The following is a 21708-nucleotide window of genomic DNA, read 5'->3' as shown; positions in this document are numbered from 1 at the left end:
TATTATCTCCTCTCTCTTATCTCAGATCCACGCACCACCACCACCACTACTTAAATCCACCGCACCACCTAGTGTTCCACCGCACAACCACCACACCACCACCACCACTCAGATCCACTGCACCATCTCTTCTCTCTTCTTTCTTCTCTCATATCCACCGGACCACCGACCATTTCACCTCACCAGTTCTTCGTCGCCGCCTCTTTTCCCCTTTTCAAAATCGAAATTGGATGTTTTTTTTTTTTTTTTTTAACCAATACGAGGTGAGGTCTTGGTGGTGCTACGTTTTGGATCTTGGTTGTTGTAAGGTGGGGTTTTAGATCTTTGTGGGATGTCGATTCGTTTCCTTGGGGGTGGTAAGCAGGGTTTCAGATCTAACTTATTGGTGGTTTGTTGGGTTTCAGTTTGTTGGAGGTGGTAAGGTGGTTGTTTCAGTTCTTTGGTGATCGGCTGGTTGTTTGTGGTCGTGTGAGTTGGTTGGGTGGGTTTGTTGGTGGTCGGATGATCGGTGGTGGTCGTGCTAAGGTGGTCGGTTGGTCGCCGGTGGTCATGCAAGTTGGTTGGGTGGGTTCGTTGGTGGTCGCTGGTGACATGGGGCTTCGATTGGTGGTGGTGCGAGTTGGTTGGGTGGGTTTTGGGTGGTTGTGGTGGGGTTTCAGTTATTAATGGTGGTGAGAGGGTGGTTACATGGGTGCTGGTGGTGTTTATTTTCTCTCTCATCTAATTAATCACTTGCCCTATTTTTATTAATCTTTACTTAAGATATTTTGTCTTAGGGAATGTGTAACCAAGTTTATTGCTGATTTTATGAAACGGAGGTAGTATAACCCTTTTATGGAGCATTTTAAAAATTAAGGAATAAAAAGACAATTGACAGTCTCCAAAACACCTCAGCAAAATGGTGTAATAGAGAGAAAGAATCGCTGAATTGTAGATAAGAAGCATGATAGAGGAAAATAGTCTGTTATAGATTGATTTTCTGATTATAAATATTGTGTGAATCTAAGGATTATTAAATTTGCTTGATAATGGCTGAAAGCTTAACAAGGGAGTAGGTTTAGCCTACAACTCTCCTATTAGCAACTTGAGGTTGCAACTCCTATTTCTAATAACCCAATTCATGTCTGCCTTCTTCTTTCTACCCTCTATCTATTTATACTAAGGCCAAGGACCATGACCTTTGCACCAGATCCACCCTTAACGAAACCATCTTCTTCTTTATTCAGGCAACCACTAGCGGCGGTCTTACCACACCTCTCAACTTTTCCGGCTAAAACTCCTGGACCATCGCCGGATCCACATCCTCCAGCACCACCTTTCTCGAAATTTCCTCCACCCTTGTAAATGTTTCCCTCCTCACTAAAACAACCAGTAAAAACACTTTCAAAAGTGATAGCCTCACCACTAAAACCCCTATCATCGCTAAATCCACTTGCATTCCCATCGGCTTTTGCAAGAACCACCACTAAACTCGCCGTCAATTTCACCTCGACCTCCACCTGTAAACCCACTTCTGAAATCTCCAAGCCTACTACCATATTTGAATTCTTTTCCAAAACCCTTACCTCCACTATTCATCTCGCCATCCAAATCCCATGAACCACCATATTTCCCATCGACACGGCCTGCCTCGCATACAACTGCAGTTGGGTTGTGTGTGAAACCCTCAGGTAAGTCATCTTTGAAAGTGCTCAGCTCCCTGCGAGATCCACACGCCACAGGGTCTTGCACTTCTAATGTATTACCTCGCTGCTGGAGAGGGACCACAACAGGAATCAGATTGTGCCATCGCCGAACAGAATTGACAAACCAGCTAAACCTTCAATCCCTGCACTCATAGAATGGTAGCCACATGTGCTCACATTCGAACCACTGCAATGCTTGGCCGCAAAGCCCGATGATGGAAACCTTGAGCTTCTCCTCTTCATTCAACTGGAAAAAATGAAAGATGAAAGTAATCCTCCATTTGGAAGATCTAGTCATCTGAGTTTCTTCCATTGAATTCGTGAATTTGAAGCTCCTAACGGATTCTCTTATCCTCCTTGAGATCCGAAGTTCCTCGCTCCCTTATAAGGGAAATGTGTTTAAATTCCTCATGAATCCATTTCTTCATGACTCGTGCGCCATCTGTTCCAGCAAACTGCATTGCTCGAATTTTTATTTTTTATTTTATTTTTAATATCAGGGGTAGTCACAGGACCACCGCTTCAATACCAACTGTTATCGATTGATTTTCTGATTATAAATTTTATGTAAATTCAAAGGGTTATTAAAGATAAAAGCTTGATAATGGCTGAAAGCTTACAAAGGTAGTAGGTTTAGCCTACAACTCTCCTTCCTATTAGCAACTTGAGGTTGCAACTCTCTATTTCTAATAACCCAATTCATGCATTTTTTCTTCTTTCTACCCTCTATCTATTTATACTAAGGCTAAGGACCATGACCTAATAATAATACTAGACTTCCCAAATTACCCCTCCTAAAATTAATCTATTACATAGTCTTCCTAAAATATTATGGGCCGAAGCTGTAAACACAGCTATTTACATATTCAACTGTTCTCCAACCAAAGTTGTTTGTAACAAGACTTCTTATGATGATTGGAACGACAGAAAATCGGTTGTTAATCCTTTAAAAGTTTTTGGATGTATTGCATATGCCTTGAATAAAGATCAAGATAAAGACAAGTTCAATCCCAAAAGAAGAAAATATCTTTTTGTGGGATGCATTGATGAATCAAAAGGCTATCGTCCCTTAGACCCATAAGCAAGAAGCTAATAGGCTCCGGAGACGTTATATTTGAAGAATCGACAAAATGGAAATGGGATGATGAAATGGTTCATTTTCTTGTGCAAAAAGAAGCTATAACTTCTCGTGGCCCACCTCCAACAACAATAAATGATGTAGTAAACAGTCTATAGAGATCTCCTAATGTTGTGCCAAATACACAAACACAAGAAACCTCATCTTCTCCGGTCTTGAATCTACTAGAAACAATTAGAAAGAGGCCTTCTTATCTAGATGATTATGAGTGTTATTTATCTAAAGCAAATGACATGAAACATTCTCTTTATTTGCAAGTGAGCCTTCTAGCTACAAAGAAGTGTCAACTCATGATGTTCGGATAAAAGCAATGGATGAAGAAATTGCTATGATTGAGAAAAACAAGACATGGGAGCTTGTTGATTACCCTTAAGGTAATAATATTATTGGTCTGAATCGGGTTTATAAAACAAAACTAGACTAAGATGGAAATATTCAGAAACACAAAGCAAGGCTTGTTACCTAGAGTTGATTTCAATGAGACGTTTGCTCCAATAGCTCGTATTGAAGACAATGTTAGCCATGAAAACATATGTGTATCAGACGTGAAATCTACATTTTTGAATGGTGTATTAGAAGAAGTGTAGGTTGAATAACCACAAGGATATGAAATTCAAGGTCAAGAAGAAAAAGTTTATCATTTACATAAAGCACTCTATGGACTTAAACAAGCTCCAAAAGCATGGAATAGTAGAATTGACAAATATTTTATGAATAGTAGATTCAAAAAGAGTTCAAGTAAACCATCACTATACATTAAAGGAAACATGATGGACATTTTCTCATTGTTTGTATTTATGTTGGTGATCTTATCTACACTGGAAATGATACGAAACTCATTAATGATTTCAAAGAGTATAATGCAAGAGTTTGAAATGATAGACTTAGAACTCATAAAACATTTTCTTAGAATTCAATAAATGCAAACTAAGGGAGAAATTTTCTTTAATCAGGATAAATATTTAATGGATCTGCTAAAGAAATTTCATAAGGAGAATTGCAAACTTGTGAATATTCCTATGGCATTGAATGAAAAATAGATGATGGAGCTAATAAGGTCGATGCTAATAATTACAGAAGTTTGGTAGGTTTTTTTACTATACTTAACTCATACAAGACCTCACATAGATCAAGCATTGAATGTAGTGTCAAGATTTACGAATAATCCTAGCTTTGCTGCCGCAAAAAGGATATTATGTTATCTTCAAGGCACCAAGAAAATAGGCATAAGATACCTAGGTTCAAGGTTATATCTTTGTTTATACCTTGTAACAAAAATAATATTTTGCTATCTTAAAATTCTAACAAAGATACCTTGGTGCAATTACTAGATATGTCTTCGTAAAATTCTAAACTAAGGTTAGAATTTTGTTAGTTTCAACCTCTCTTATTTTAACCTGATAAACATTATATATATTGTAATAACATTTGATATATTTGTATCTCAAAAATATTAATAAAAAATAATATTTTGAGAAAGCTCTATTTCATTGTATAAAGTAGGTGTTGCAGCTTTGCTTATTTCTTATATTTTATTTCTGTGTATCTCTCTTATATTTTCGATCCTTATAATCATTATACCTCCGCTGTCTCCAACACTATATTGCCGAGCAATTCGACGTTTGTTGAAGTACTTGGAGAAAAACCATGGATTATGATTTGTCATATTGTGGATATCCTTCGGTTAGTGAAGGAAATTCATATGCAAGTTGAATCACTAATAAAGATCACTGCTCCACAAGTGGTTGGGTTTTCCTATATAAGAGAGAGGTGCTATCTCATGGGCTTTAAAGAAGCAAACTTGCATTGCGGACTCCACAATGACATCGAAGTTCATTGCTGTGTTCACTATCTGAATGGTTGACAGATCTCATGTTTGACATACTTTTGTTGCCAAAACCAATACCAGAATAGTGATATGTTATGATAACAATGCAACCTTGACTATGTTCGCTCATTATTTCACAAAAGCATTGGCAACAGATGTTAATAAGAGGATGACAATCAATTTGGGATTGGAGCCCTATGATGATAATCACAAATAAGGAAATCTTAGCTTAATGCCCAATAAGACGCTAGGTTTTTAGTTCAATAAGATTAATTTCCTTATTAGGTTATTGGGAACTTGTATTTATCTTGGGTAAGTTTCGATTTACTTTGATGATAAGAGGTTGTTTATCTTAATAGATCTTTTGACATTGTGATTTGTCATGGGAGCATGTTTGTGAAGGATCTAACTATATAAATACGATGTTTGGTTGCTTTAAGAAGTTATTAGGGCATACCTTTGATGTACTTATTAATGGACACATGGCCATAACGTGTCAAATATTTGATCTTATGTGTGTAATATCTTCAAGTTTCTATCTGTGTTGTTGTTGATTCAAACGTTTAATGATACCGATTGAATATTGATTCTTGTAATGTGTATTATACTAAGTGAAAGTTCAAGTCTTTGTACACTTTCATGTATGCATAAGATTGTATTTGTGATGATGTTTATATGAAATGAATCTTTTTAAATACTCTTAATTGGGGAGGATTGTAGAATTATTTAGAATATAGAGATGAATGTCACGTTTGATGGCTTAATATGCTTATGTTATGGTGTAGCAAATTGAGTTAGCAACAGAATTAGAGCAATTAGCCTCGGTCTAGAGCGAAGGAGGCTCGCCCTATAGGGGTTTTGCCGCCCCATAGAGCGCGAGAGCAAGCAGCATAAACGTTGTCGTGCCGCCTGGTTGAGCTAACACCGCCTTATCAAGCTCGCGTACAGGCTGTGTTGGTCGTGTTCAGTCGCCCAATCCGGTAGGCACAGACCGGGCCCGTATGCTATCTGGGTGACAAGGATGAGTTTGCCCAATCAGGCGAAACCTAGCCCGATCGGGCCCGAACGATTTTTGGGCTTGACGCTGAACGTTTTTTTACGGTTATTTTGCTTATGAGTTGCTCTTTATATTCACATTATGTATATGATGAAAATTTAAGAAATGAAAATCAGTTTTGGGAACTTCCATTTTCATTATCTTTGTTTGCTTTCTTTTTCCTCTTATATCCATCATCATAAAATCAAACAATTATTTACAATTCAATTGTTTTTATACTACACATAATTACAATTGTTCTTCGTTGTATCTCCTAAGTAATTTCGTGGTACCAGGTCTATAGTTTAGGGTCGAAATGTGACTTTTGGGAAAGTGATATCGTTCACACCTCTTGTTCACCCCTTGTTTAAGCATTATCCTCAATAGTGACCTGGTGTACCATTGTCCTAAAACATGATTCCACACTGGTGGAGTAAGCGTCAAGCAGTAGCCCTCTATGATTAGCTAAACTTCGAAATTTGTATGCACTCATAAACCCGAATGGAGCACAGATTAGAACATAAGTAGTTTAGAGGAGGAGGTGTATATTGTATGTGGCAGATTAGAAGCTGGGAAGAACAAGATTAAATTATAGGAGAAAAGGAAATGTAACAACCAACCGTTATGGGTAGAGTTATGGATCATTAAGGGGTAAGCTAGTCAAAGAATCCCTACATTTACAAAATAAGTATTCCTGTAACAACAAGCACTAAAAAAGAGGACTATTACCATAAAAATAAGGGATCCATAACCCACCCACGTCCGCACATCGCATTCCCCTAAAGCCAAGGCCTGGCTTGGTCATGACGCCTGCTCGGTCCATCATCACTCCTTCCACTTCCCAAACTATAGTAAACCAATCAAACATATAAACAAGGAAAAAGTTTGATTTTAATTTCTCTTTATGTCGGACTTTTCTCGCTTTTCATTTTCTATCTCCTTTCTTGTCACTCAAGTACTTCTAACAATGAATGATTTATTCATATAACCAGCTAAATGAATGGGTTTGTAGTTGAAGCTTGTCTAAGTGAAGCTAACATGAATATGTACTCTTTTGCATCCCTAGGAAAGATGATATAGATGGTGGTCACATTTTGAAAGTTGCTAAACTTTTCTTGAATAAATTTTAAAGCATTATTCTTATGAGCTCAAATTGTTTGTTGTTAGCCTGTTACAGTTGTAGTAAAAATAGTAAGAGAAATTAAAGAACTTTATTGAATTTGTAGATCTCAAATCAAGAGTAGAGTTGTGCAGTGGTTCTTAGAAGCAAAATATGCCACCATTGGTGAACACCCCTTAGAGTTAACACAACTTCCTCCAAATCTGTTCACCCAAAATAGGGTTCAATCTTTTTGAATAATGAATCTGGCAATTGAAGGGTTGTACAAATTAGAGAGAAAGAAAAAGGAAACAAATAAGGAGAAGATCCATGTTGCCGCCTCAGGTTGTTCTCTGACCCCATCGGGTGAGTTCACACGAACCAAGATCCTAATTTTCTCAACATTGGCAAAACTTTGCCCTGCTTGCCCAACCCCTTTGGGCAAAGTCACCCTATCTAACGGACAAAGGTAGAAAACACTACTTATATACTCCGTGCAAATCAGCTTCGGTTTATCCCCTAAGGCAGATGGAGAAACTTTTGTTGACATTACATAGATTTCCAACAGCAAGTGACAATCCAATGATGTGAAAGTGTTCTGCATTTTTTCTGCACTTGATTTTAATTTGATCTTTGACAGTTAATTAATTGTATAGAAACTTAGGACAGTAAGGAACGCTCGGATCCGCACCTTATTTGATAGTTGTATCTACTTTCATCTAACATATTGATTCTGGTTTTCAGCATTCATTGTTTGTAGCACTTTTACATTGTTGAGCCTTGAGAGGTTGTAGTGTCCTTTTTGGTATATAGTCTCTAATTCTAATAGATTATCATTATGCCAAAGAAGAGTGTGAATTTTCTACCACTGACTAAAAGTTTACAATTATTGCAGGAAATGGATTATTTCTCATGGGAATGGCTAATATGCGGAAGGATCTAAATTTTCTCGGTCTAGAGATCAATGAAAAGGTTATAACATGCTCCCATTCAATTCAGTGAACCCCCAAATTGGCTGTTATGCAGATGTGGATATTAAATCTACCTCTATATAACTTGTTTCAGTTGGTCAATCGCTGTCTGAAGTCTGCAGATCAATCAGGACTGAAGAATTTGTATGTCTAACTTATCCTTTATATATGGAGTATTGCTTTATGAATCTGCAGAAATTTCATTAACCAGCTAGATTTTTTGTCAACTCTTTCACCCATCTTACATAATATTAATAAAGTTATAATAAAATAAAATTTTTTTTTAAAAAAAAAAAAAAAAAAAAGGAAAAACTGACAATAACAGCCCCAAACTCCCAACTGTTTCTCATCCTTTCTAAATATTCCTACCTACTGATTGATAAACTGTGAATAGTCCTTTTGAGTCTAAAATTGGTCTCTTGTGAGTTGTGACTTACAACTTGTTAAATAGGTAAACAAATTTTTTATCCCAGGTTTCTTTTCCTAACCCCTTTTGTTCTTCACGACTGTCCAACCATCCTCCCTTGCTGCCCCTCCCATCCTCACATCAACTACAACACACACTACTCGCCCGATCAGGCCCACCACTATCTGCCACTGCCACTGCTACCACCTGTAAATTATCTGCCCTTCTTCCTCTTCCCTTCCTCTACCACAGATTTTACTCTGGCCCTCTCCCCAATCGCCTGGTTCCTGCTACCTAGAAGAAAGGGAAAAGAAAAGCCATAGACCACCATTAGTAATTGAAGGTATGACTAAATCATGATTTATCGTCATTCATTTATTCCTTGCTATTGCTGAATCATCAAGTTCTCAAATTCCCAAAACTGACTAAATCAAGCTCTTTATATTCACATTATGTATATGATGAAAATTTAAGAAATGAATTTGTTGTGGTTTGTGAAATCCACAAACCCTTATGATTATATGTTGTTTTTCAAAAGCAATTTAACAAATTCTGACTCTTCATCTTCATGAATAATGATGTGCATGTTCCTGAAATTTTGGAGGAAGTTATTTCAAAGGGAATAGGAAGGTTTTAGGCTAAAGATGAAAGGGGAAGGATAAGGGTTGGTAATGGAAAAGGATGGGATATTGGGTGGAGAGTGAGGAATGTGATGGTGCTACAAGAACAGTGTGTAAAATGGAAACCCAAAATAAGAGGATGTGATAAAAAGTAATTTAAGAAGTTCTATAAAAGAAGGTGAAGATGAGATGTAAAGAGAGGATAAAAAATAAAACTGTAATAATTTTAGGGAAAAAAATGAAAAGGTGTGAGAAGAATATCAAGAAAGTAATAAATATAAGGAAAAATTGTAAAAAAACCACCTTTTATAACACCTTTGTTTGTAAAAAAACACCTTATAAAAATTTTCATGTGAAAGCACACCTAAAACCACTTTTTTTTTTTGCGCAGTAACACCCTAACCTGGTTTTTGGTGTTTGACTTTGGTTTTGACCCTCACGTGAGTCGCACGTGGTCCGATCAAAACCCCTCTTTCTTAATTTTTCCCCTTTTTCCCTTTAATTGAACTTTCTCTTTCCTCTATTCTTTCAAACAAGCCTCAATTACTTTCAATTGAAGAAGGAAGCTCCATTATTGAGCTCAAATGGCTGCAATTAACCTAATTTCGAGGCTAGTAAGTTGTTTAATTAATGAAATTGCTTATTAATTTTGTGAGGTCTTCAAAATTTCATAAATTAGGGTTTGTAATTGAAAATTTAGGTTTGTATTTTTGGACTGATTTATGCCCACCGATGTGTTTATGATGAAATTCGCAGTAATTTCGAGGGGCCAATATGTTAATAATGCCACCAATATGGTCTTTGATTCAATTTTTTTTTTTTTTTTTTTTTTTTTTTAATGTGCTTGCAATATTGGGCTTCAATGGAGGAAGGGAGTGAGGAGGTGGGTGGGGTTTTTGGGTGGATGAGGGTGAATTAACCAAGCTGAAATTTCATGGGAGTAGATTTATTGGGAGAGATGGTGTTGGTGAGGGTGGCAGTGAGGTGGTGGTGGCGGTGAGGTGGTGTTGGCGGGGGTAGCAGTGAAGTGGTGATGGCGGTGAGGTGGTGTTGGTGAGGGAAAGGGGAAAAATATAAAGGAAAATGGTTTTATGAGATCACGTGACCCACACGTGCAAAATCAACGTCGGAAAACCAAGTCAAACACCGAAAATCAAGTTAAGATGTTATTTCGCAAAAAATAAGTTGTGTTATAAAATTGAAAACCAGATTAGGTGTGCTTTCACGAGAAAATTTTTATAAGGTATTTTTTTACAAAAAAAAAGTGTTATATAAGGTGGTTTTTTGCAATTTTTCCTTAATATAATATTCTTAAGGGAGAAAAGTTTGCAAAACACAATGTTTTAGTAAAAAAAGAATGAGAAGGAAAAAAATGTATATGTAAAGTTATGTTATGCGCTTATGTTGTGTGCATTCTACCACTACTCCGCCCCATCCAACACACTATTTTTTCCTTAATTTCTAATAGACTCATGTCCACTCCTAATCGCCCTCTAAATTTTTTATGTCTTCCTTTGCACCTAACCCCTCACAATCCCATTGCTAGACCGGGTAGTAAAGTTGGGATACCCCATTATAGTATTCCACCAAACTTGCTCTTCATAACTCGAGAGGTAGAAACTATCAAGGTCAAAGATTTGGTTGAAACTATCAAGGGTAGGCCTTTCGAAGATTTCATTGAGGCGTGTTAAAGATAGGGTCTTTTCGGAGTTGAAAAGCCTAAATTTAATTTCGCACTCAAGAGGCTCCCCTTCACCGCTAATTCGACGCATAGAAATATATGAAAGGAATGTTAGTGTGATCGACTCGTAGGCTAGTTCCCTTTTCTTAAGGACCATCTAAAATTGTCTACCACACTTCGAACTCCTTCACTGACTCCTAGTTTTTTGCTTCTTGGTCGTAGAATCTAGTTGGAAGAATTTTTCTTTTTAAGCTCGAAATGTATTTTCTTATGCTTGTCAGGGATTCTAATTGGGGGAGGAGCAGTGTTTAGCATAAGAAAGTACATTCCGAGCTTCAGAAAGAAAAATTCTTCCAACTAGATTCTATGACCAAGAAGCATGCCAAAAACTAGGGGTTGATGAAGAAGTTCGACGTGTGGCGGACAATTTCGGATGGTCAGAATTCCTTAAGAAAAGGGAACTAACCTACGAGTCAATCACACTATTCCTTTCATATATTTCTATGCGTCGAATAAGCGGTGAAGGGGAGCCTCTTGAGTGCAATATTAAATTTAGGCTTTTCAACTCCGAAAAGACCCTAACTTTAACACGCCTCAACGAAATCTTCGAATGGCCTACCCTCAACCAAATCTACGACCCCGATAGTTTCTACCTCTCGAGTTATGAAGAGCAAGTTTGGTGGAATACTATAATGGGGTATCGCAACTTTACTACCCGGTCTAGCCATGCTAGCCACCTTGTGCTCCGTATATTCATGCGAATTATGGGGTATGCTTGCTTTTCGATGCAAGACCTTAGGAAGCTTACTAAAGAGGGGATTAAATGCCTCTTTATAGCTTCTTGATTTGAGGGGATCTTGAGGGTAATGTAAATATGGGATACTTGTTTATAAAGAGGTGTATAGAAATAAGGAAGAGTACCGAGTTAAGAGAAGAGATAAAATGCAGGGATATGATCGCGATCATCGCAAAGGCATTGGGTTATACCAACTACTTTGACCAATTGGTCCCGGTAAATGGTTCCAATGTTCTTAACATTGGTGGACTTTCATCAATGCATATGCTTGTTGAAATCCATGGTCGCGGACACGATACTCTTGGTCAAGAGTAAGCATCGTTGCATGCTTACAAATGCAGCGCTGATGAACACCGCGGGGAACAGTTGGTAAGTGCCAATTGAGCCAATCCCTGCGGGAGTTCCCAACCCTGACCAACCATCCCAACCTCGTCGCCATAGCAATTTCACTATTCCACGATTCATGGGTGGTTCTTCTTCTTCTTCTTCTTCCTTTGACCTAGAATCTACTTTCAACCAACTCAATCTAACCAACCAAAGAATTTTACAAGCAAATGAATACCAAAGCTACGTGTCTGAGATGACATATCAAAACCAAGTTGAAAGGCGAGACTTTCCTTCCTATGTCAACTACCCTTACCGCCTCGTTCAAGAAGGGTTGATTCCGGGTTGGAACAATAACCAATCCACCTACTGCTATTGGCAAGGGCCCCGTAGCTCCATTTCGGAGTTACGATCCTATCTTCCTTTCGATTATACACAAACACAACCCGGGGGTTGTGACTTTAGGGGGGACCCTTCTTATTACCATGTCCCCGAGACTTGTGGTAATATGACCCCAAAGGACATCGATAACCATCCCTTAAGGGGATACTTCGGGTTGAAACCCGGGTATGATGGTGGTTGGGGCGAGAGTAGTGCTTCGGATTTCGGCCACTATCAAAATTGTCCCAACTAAGATCTTCCTCCATATATTGATCATCCCTCTTATACCAGTGATGTAGATCCAAATTATACAGGCCATCGCCGCCAAGAGAGGATGATGGGGGTGATATGTAGACATTTGTAGTTACCGCTCCCTTTTCTCCGTTCCCATCATTTTTAACACCGAGGCCAGTGTCGATTTCTAGCTTCGGAGGATGATGTTTCTTATTATGTACATTTTATTATGGGAACGATAAGCAAATGTCTAGCTTTGGGGGGTCTTGTGGTCCTTGTGCATAGGGGTGGTTTTCGGTTTTGATAGTGTATGTGCTTATTTGTGATGCTATTTTTGTGCATGTATTGAGAAGTTTGAGCCTAGATGTTGAGTGTTTGGCATGTGAGGCTTAGTTTAGCCTCTGGGACTTGTGGTTTGTTTTGTGTTGTAATATATTCTAGATTGCGTGCCTATTTTAGGTTGGTCGTTGTTCTTTTCATGATTATATGACATGCCTAGGCTAAAAGGATTGCATGTTGATGTGTTTGCCATACTTACTATTATATGTGTGCTTTAGAGCGTGTTTCATCTATATTAGCTTTGGTCTATTTGAGGTTGGATATCTTGATGGTTGAATGCATGACATGGTTGGTTTGCCCTTGGTCTCTTTTTGATGATAATTGTGATGATTGATGAGTTGATGATTCTTTTCCCTAACAATCTAAAACCCTAATATCCAAATCTTTTTCTATCTCCCCTTTTCTTTTCCCTAACATCCAAATCTCTTTCTTTCTCCCCTCTTCTTTTCCGTAATATCCAAATCTCTTTCTTTCTCCCCTCTTCTTTTTCTTTCTCTTTCTCATTATCAAAAGCTCTCTCTTTTATGCACAAACTCACTCTCAAATGGAGGCTCACTTATGCTCACTTACTCATAGTTTTTCTTTGGGGACACTCTCTTCCAAAATCTTCCCACTCCTAGTTGCTATAGCATTGACGGGTCTCTTTGGGTCTAGCCCTTGGGGTGGAAGTTTGGAAGTGTTAGCCCCTTCCTTTGAAGCATTTTCCAATTGAGAAATTTGTGTTTCAAGCATTTTATTATGAGTAATTACTTCACTAAATTTCTTGTCACTAGTGGCCATGAAAGTGTTTAACATCTTTGTTTGACTTTCTATCATTTCCTTTAAATTAGGTCTATGTGGAGGTGCATATGCATAATAAATATCTTGGGGAGCTCTAGTACCTCTCACATTGGAATTAAAAGCATTTTGATTAGAAAACCCTTAATTGTTGATATTATTCCAGTTGTTCCTAGCATTAGTGTTTCATCCTTGGTGATATTGATTTTAATTCCCATAGTTCCCTTGATTATTATGGTTATGGTTACCATAACCACCTTGTTGGTTGTAGTTACCTTGGAGATTTTGGTCCCTTTGGTTCGTATTACCCCCTTGGTTTTGGTTATGGTAATCATATCATTATTTAATTGATTATAGGAATTTCCCCCTTGCCCTCTTTGATTAGGTGGTAGATGCCTTTGATTGTCACATCTAGGTCTATTATCATAAGATAAAGCATTGACATGTTCATTTTCAAGTTCATTACCATCCTTATATTGGGGTTGGGGTTGGGAATCATAAGTGCAAGAAGAAGTATCATGATCATAAGAGCCACAATTTTCAAATAAAAGACACCTACTAGGCATGTTATTAGAAGTAGAAGTAGAAGTAGAAGGATTAGAATTCATACCTCTCCCCTTAGATTGGGAGGGATGCTCTTGGTGTGAAGAAGGAGAATCAAGCTTGGCTTTGATTGATGTCATCTCCTTGCGGTGATTTGAGATGTTAAATTGTTGATAGCATTGAGGTGATCGATGGAGTAAATCACATTCCCTTCTTTGCTTGAGGACTCCCTTTCCCCTTCTTGCCAATCCATATGGCGCCTCACAACATCATCTATGATCTCTATCACTTCCTTCTCTGTCTTGTTCATTATCGATCCACCGGCTCCCGCATCTAAACTAGTCTTCCCTTGGGGGCTTGGTATGTGGGAATACCATGATGAGGACACTCCTTTTGATATTCTCTATACCTTTCCCATGCCTCATATATGCTTTCACTAGCTCTTTGCCGGAAGCCTTGGATCAATGCCCTTGCTTCGGCCGTCTTCTATTGAGAGTAGAATTTCGCTTGGAAAGACGTGGTGACTTCATCCCTAGTTCTTAAAGGATTGGGCCTTACCTCCTTCTCAAGCCACTCATGAGCTCTCCCTATTAGGGAGAAAGGAAAAAGCTTTAATCTCACAATCTCTTCAGAGACAGAGACCCAGACCCTGTTCACCTTGATCGTGTTACAATATTTCTCAAACTCGTTCAAGTGTGAAAGGGGGTCTCGAGCTTTGCTCCACTAAATTGCCGTCTTTCAATCAAATTTATCATCATGGGCTGAATCTCAAAATCATTGGTCTTGGAGGAGCAATCCCACTTGAAGCTCTATAAGCTCCTAAAGTTCCCAACTCCTTCAAAGGTCTTTGTGGTGGTGGTGGTGGTTCACCCATTTATTCTTGTTGTTCCTCGAAATTAAACTCTCTAGTTAGGGAAGTATTCAAGGGCCTATAGCCGGCTCTCCTTCTATAAGTTCGTTAAATCTCTGGATCGTAAGGTACCAAAATCCTGAGATGGGTTCTGTGCATACACATACAACAATTGCAATTAGCAACAAGGCTATAAATATAGCCAAAAAGAAATAAACTCTTTTTGTATTTTTCTTTTAATGATGAACTAGACTCAAGCAATCAATTAGCAATTAACAACACCGTTCCCCGGTAATGGCGCCATTTTGATGGGCATTTGAACGGTCGCACATTCCACACTCATTCAAACACATTTATAAACAAACATCTCACAAACCAAGCACAATGATAAGAGTTCGGTCCACAAAGAACGGGATATGCGCGCCTGCTCCTCATGTCTTCAGATGGAGGCAGATTCAAGATAACAGGGGCTGCACACCCGCTCCTCTTGTTTCAGACTAGAGGCAGATTATAGCAGAGCAACTTGGAGCACCCGCTCCTTTGAGAGTGCGCGCCCGCTCTTGCTTATTTCAGAGTTGAGCATCTCCTAAACCTAAAAGCATGAACATATACATACATGAAAAAGTGGCATTGCCAAAATGCAACATTTATATACAAAAGGGGGTTAGAAAGAGGGGAAAAGATTACAAAATCGAGTTAAAATCACCACAATAAATAGACCACTTATCAGATGACAAAAGAAATTAAAACCTTACTATCCTCCCATCCAATGTGATTGCCGTGGCCTCCCTGATTTTAAATATTATATCCAATTTCATCTTACTCTTTAGCTTGGAGATTCCAACTTCTGTCTCCACTATTTCAAATTACTTTCCATCCCTTCTTTCGTCTTATCAATTAACACCTGCAAATGTCATGCACCATGGTATATTTTTTTAAACTTAACTTGAGTTTGAATGTCTTAATTGGTAAAAAGAAAAAGACAAAGCATAAAACCTTGATGTATTCTAATCGTGATAAGGTACTCTTCTTCTTCCCATGGCTACCAGTCTTGCTAGCTCCCTCATTTATGTCGTTATTAATATCAATTATTACCACAATATTGAGCTCTCTGTTAAATCCCACCAAAGTATTTTCATTTGTACCTTATCATAAGCATTGTGTACGTCAAAGAAAACCATAAGTAAATCCTTCTTATCCTAATATTTGATCTTCCTATTCCCGAGATCTTCACACAACTTCTTAGCATTTGTTCAATAAATTTCTCCCAAAGTTTCATACTATTATTCTTACAAAAAGAGAGTAAAATACTTTTCCAATGGCATTTTAAACTTCCCCAAAATGTCGCCAATCGTTTAACTTGACCTTTCTAAACCTCAATAGGGATGACATAGGGCCTTTCTTCATTCCCATCTATATCAAAGTAGGGCCTCCAGTTATCCTTAAACTCTTCACACACTTACCTTTCAAAAATAATCTTGTTTCTTCATACTCTCAGATATGCAAGTCTATTAATGCCATTTTTTCAAATCCAGGCTTGCATAAAGGTCCTGATTCACCTTTGCTTTTACATGTCATATGACCATCTATGGTTCTGTTTTAGCTTCTTTATCCTCTTTATACTACTTGTTGTTCTCATTCCTCTAACAACTCTTGTAACAAATATTATAGAACACGTGTTTGATCTTTTTCACTTGTCACTCTTCTGTGTTTCACCAATGTGTCCATATTCGGTAGTACACTTATCTCTATCCAATTTATTCCATATTGAATACATATATGTATCCATATTACATGACCTAATAGTTGTAGTGGGCATATTATCTACAGTATTTTTTTTTTGCTTCACCCCTAGTTGCCACTAGTCTTACTTTGTGATCTTCTCTACCTTATACATCTTCTACCTCGAAAATTAAGCATCAAATGTCTATGTTGGGTTGCCTTACTCTCACCTGGGATCACTTTATAATCATTGATGCTCTTTCTCCTAGCATTCCTTTGAAAAAAAAAAAAAAAACAAAAACAAAACATATTTGTTCCTCTTTTGTCATTCTTAACTGTTTGGTCAAGGGACTCAAGGACCCTTTTAGAAATGTATTCCCCGTGGTTAGGACTAGCCTTAGTTAATCAAAATGTTGCACTGTTTAAAGAAAGTTTTCTATAGTTAGGACTGTTTTAATTAATTTTTTTCAAAAACTGAAAAAATAAATCAAAAAAGAAAAGTTAAAGGCATCAAGAGGGGTCTGGTTACCTATGCAAAAGAAATGCCAGAACTTTTCAGCTCATCTACTTATTTAATTGTCAAAAAATATTTGACACCCTGTTTATTTGTCTTAACCTATCTGATAAGACATTTGCACATATATATATACACTTGGGCCGTGATGTTGTAAATCTAGCTTCCTTTATATTAGTCTGCAGTTTTTATGAGATCTGTATTACGGTTTGTCTTGAATTGCATAAGCATATTGGCTTGAATTGCATAAGCATAGAACTGAAGTGAGAATAGATTTTCAAGCCTTGAATACGATTATAATCCTTCTTATGGATAGGAAACAGCACAATTACACTCAACTGAAACAGCGACTTCTGTCTATAACACATGCATGATATGCCAATTCTCTCTTCAGTGGCTTTAATTACATTGTTCAGTCCTGTAAAATATTTAAAGGCCAATTTTTAAACTAACTTGGTTTTGCTTTTGGTTTTATCTGTGATAAGACACTTCATAGGAACAAATGCTACATCAACGTTTCGGACCATTGTCTCCGGTTATCCAGGACGACTCATTCTTGTTTCAATTCAAGTAAGTAAATATAAAATTATTGTTATAATTTTTGTATATTGATGTAAGGTATACGTATACCCCACTGTCAGAAACTGTGACTGATAGTGTTTCTAGAGCTGTCATATACTTTCAGCCTTTAGAACAGATTTTTCTTATTTTGTACATGCAAATGTAAATCTTCCATACCTACATTCTCAGCAATTTTTTGCTTCATTTTCCTTTGTCTAGATTGTGTTATTGTCTTTGTAGGTTTTGCACTCAAGCATTAGCACTCAAAGTCTTAGTGTATGTCGTAATCATTGTAGCTCCACCGGTATCCATTAATATGTTTAGCAGTTTAGTAACTTGGGCTTTAGCTAGTAATGCTATATAAAACTCCAGTTATATTTATATAATTCCCCTTACCCTCTTCTCAAGTAATATGTATTTGTTATTAGCAGTAGACTATACACTCCCATGCAATCTGCTCTATCCAGAATACCAAGGCGTGGCGGAACTGCCTCTTCACGGGAGCTATCTAAACCATCAAAACTGGTGCTTAAAATTATGTAGTGCACCACTTTTCTGTTAAAATCCTACAGAATTGAGATATTATGTGTGACATCTGTGCTCACTTGTATGCTTGTCAGTCAACAAATTTCTGTATTAATTAGCACACTTCTGTCAAACTCATTGTATTCAGCATTCTTTCAGTGCAACTATGTTGGATAAGATTGGGTACTTAAAAAATAGTTTCAATCGGGGTGAATGAACAATCAAATACAATATTGGTGATCTGTATACAATAAATAAAGTTAGTAAACTTGACCCTACTTACCCATACAGATAACTAGTTTCAGATATCTGCATGAGACCTGAACTCGACCTGAACCAAGAAACCCAATCTTGTACAAAACTGAAATTGGCTTGATTTGATCAAATTTATCCAAAACTTAATATGTTAGAATGATTTTTTTTTTTTTTTTTTTTTTTTTCCGTATATAATTAATTGACGGTCGACTCGAATATGTCGAATTCTGTTAATATGAACTAAAACGAAATCAAATGCATCATTTCTCTGATGTGACTTAACACGCATCAGCCTCAATAGAATCCTAAGCTGAATTGCCTGTCTGTTGCATCTGTAAGTATTCAAATATTGATTTGGAACCCAAGCATATTTTTCCTAGACTGTGTCGGAACTAGTTTTGTGGTATGTGTTAATTTATAATTTTATTAGAGCTGATTTTCTCGTAGCTAATGCCTTTCACATGGTGCACTTTGCTGTTGCTCTCTTAGATATGACTGCTTGCTAGTTTGTCTCATTAAGATTCATTGTGCTATCTTCGAAAAGATTATATATTCAGCATTCCAGCTAACTGTTTGTTATATTACAGTGTCCTAACCCTGATTTCAATGGACCTGAGCATAGATGGAGGATGGTGAAGAGGTCGCTAGTTGAAGCCATAGCCGATGAGCTTGCTCCCGGTGGGAAGGTAGAATAATCTTACAGTACTATCTTTACCAATTCCTTTATCAAAATTTTATTTCCTGGGCACCCCCTATATTACGTACTTGCTGTACAACAACTGGCACGGCTACTTTTTGACTGAGTATCTTATTGTTTTGAATCACTACATTTATGTTGGAGGGCTTGACCAGGTGAGGGGGAAGGGGGGTGGACATCTGTAAGCTGTTAAGTTGTGTACGATTCACATATTCCTTATTTGGACTATATATATATATATCTTTGCTGCTTCTGTAAATTCAATCTTTAGTCTGCTGCTATATTTTTGACCTTCAAGCTGACATGTATAAGCTTCCCCCATCCCCCAATTCTGTCATATTGTAGGTGTTTCTTCAGTCAGATATTGAAGAAGTTGCGATGAGAATGCGCAAGCAATTCTTAGATGAAGGAAAGAGTAAGCTTGTCATTGCCTATGATGATAAGAGTATGATAGCAGGCCCAGGAGGATGGCTTAAAGAAAATCCATTTGGAGTTCGGTCTGATTGGGAACGACATGTCCTTGCTCGTGGGGCTCCCATGTATAGATTGATGTTGTGTAAAAAGATAGCTGGTAATGTAGAAAGGCAATTATATGACACCTAATCATATTATTTTGGCATTCGAATAACTACCAAGCACCAATTACTGGTGATGTACTAAATTTTAATTATTATAAGTTTTACTAATTGATAATAAAAGATATTGTTGGTCAAAGTTTTGCATCGGCATACGTATTTAGAAGAAATATTTCAATTAAAAAAATATGCAGGGAGTACTATTTATCTCTTCATTAATATCATTGCATGCTTGAACAAATCTACACTAATATATTAAAAGAAGTTCCTAAAAATGTCGGCCAATTGACCAGATTGGTAAATAAAAAAGACCCTTAACGATAATTTGGTAAAAAAACTTTATCTGGCGATAATTTGGTAAAAAAAGCTAACCATATGCGACAATTTGGTAAAAATAATAAATTTTGGCGACATTTAGACCAAAAAATCTAATTTTTTCCGACAAACTCTTTAAAATTCCTAATTTAATTTGTTTTTGTGTCTTTAAATTTATTTTTTCCTTTTAAAATTTTAAATTAATAATAATATCTCTTTTTTATTTTGCTAAATTCCGATACCAAATTTATTTCCAATCCCTTTTTTAAAACATTTCAGTAGTAAGGGTATGAAACTTAAGTGAAAATTGATACTTAACAAGTTTTTTTTTTTTTTTTTTTTTTTCATAAAAAAGGTTGGTAAAAAAAACTACGAAAAACAAACTAATTTAAGCATTCGCGAGTAATTTGTCGGAAATTTTTGTATTTTTTGAGTTAAATGTCGCTTGAGATAATTCTATTTACTAAATTATCGCTTAGCGTTAACTTTTTTTACCAAATTGTCGTCCGAGTTAATTTTTTTACCAAATTGGCACTAAGGGTGTTTTTTATTTACCAATTTGGTCAATTTTCCCTAAAAACGTCCGTGTCACGTAGATTTTTTTTTTTCTTACGTCATGCCACCAACCTAACATCTCATGACGCCACACACCCAAGCAACCAACATCACTCCCTATAAAAATAAAAGGATAATAAGATTTGAAGACCGAACCTCTTATAACAAGGATGCCAACTATTATGTTATAACTATAAAAAAAATAATAATAATTATATAAGTGCAAACCACAAAACTTGATTAAAAAAAGAAAAAAAAAAAAAAAGACACATAGATATTCTCAAAACGCCAAAAGACACAAAATGAAGGACCTATATATCTTTACTAATTTGCAATACTATTTCAATTTCGTGTAAAATGACTTTAAATTAAATTCTCTTTGATACAGCACAATAACATTCCAAGTACCGAAAAAACATAAGAGTTAAGTATAATACAGGGGACTCAATTCTTGCAAAATGTGGGGAAAGGGGACTCTATTTATTTTATAGAGGAAAAGGGGACTAGGGTTAAATTTCTGGTGTTAGGAGGTATTTTCAGGTGACTTAACTCACCTTTAACCCAAGAAGAATTAAGTCCCCTCATTATTGCCTTGATTAAACCAGACAAATTCAATCCCTTCATTAATAATTTCTGCTGATTGTTTTGAAAATATGGCTGTTTGAAATTAAGAAAGTACAACAACAATACAAAAGCTTTGTTCTTGAAATTTTTTTAATGTTTGTTATCCAAAAAAAGTATTCTTTTAATAATTTTTTAATGTTCTTCATCTCTCTGGTTTGTAGCTTATTTGTCTTGTATTTGTAGTAGAAGCACACATCGTAATTTTAGTGAAGGCTTGTAGGGCCCTAATTTTTTTTTTTTTTTTAAAAAAATTATCGATAAGCCTAGTGTATATTGCAATAGAAGGTCATTAAGGAGAGTTTCTAAGAAAGTCAAGCATCCTTTTATGAGATTTCTAATATGCCCAAACTATAAACAAGTGGATGGGTGTGATTATATTAGGTGGTAGGTTGGTTGACAGTCCACGTGAGTCAGAGTTAGTTTATGAGATGGTCATAATTTTAATTAAAGAGAAATGTGGAGTTAGAAGGTCGAGGATGTAATGAAGATGATGAAGAAAATAAACATTCAAAGTATTGTAATTTTATGCTTTATTTTTGTTCCAAAAAGAGTAAGGAACTTTTTTTTTTATTGGTCTTAAATTAAAATATTTACCAAAAAAAAAAAACAAAAAAAACATACTCCTTTTTTTTAGTTGACCAAATTGACTCAATTGTT

At 36.6% G+C, this 21708-nt stretch overlaps 1 protein-coding gene and 1 non-coding gene across 5 annotated transcripts in view; both read left to right on the top strand.

Annotated features, from left to right (window-relative positions):
* Nucleotides 1–19688, top strand: part of LOC145572397 (uncharacterized) — a 38805-nt gene extending 19117 nt beyond the window's left edge. For all 4 annotated transcript variants that reach the window (XM_081631374.1, XM_081631372.1, XM_081631371.1 and 1 more), the window contains exons 10-14: nt 7682–7758; nt 7852–7901; nt 17430–17514; nt 18873–18971; nt 19328–19688. In XM_081631374.1, the coding sequence (XP_081487500.1) occupies nt 7682–7758; nt 7852–7901; nt 17430–17514; nt 18873–18971; nt 19328–19585 (569 nt within the window). In that variant the 3' untranslated portion in view covers nt 19586–19688. The remainder of the gene's footprint in view (nt 1–7681; nt 7759–7851; nt 7902–17429; nt 17515–18872; nt 18972–19327) is intronic.
* On the top strand, nt 14229–14334 carry LOC145573484 (small nucleolar RNA R71). The gene has a single exon (XR_014097494.1). It is a non-coding gene; the product is annotated as a small nucleolar RNA R71 (small nucleolar RNA).
* Nucleotides 19689–21708: the final 2020 nt, after the last annotated feature.

The sequence above is a fragment of the Chenopodium album genome, chromosome 12 (genome assembly GCF_948465745.1).
Source record: "Chenopodium album chromosome 12, dcCheAlbu1.1, whole genome shotgun sequence".
In the NCBI taxonomy this organism is placed as follows: Eukaryota; Viridiplantae; Streptophyta; class Magnoliopsida; order Caryophyllales; family Amaranthaceae; genus Chenopodium; species Chenopodium album.
This window is presented reverse-complemented; position numbering and strand designations above follow the sequence as displayed.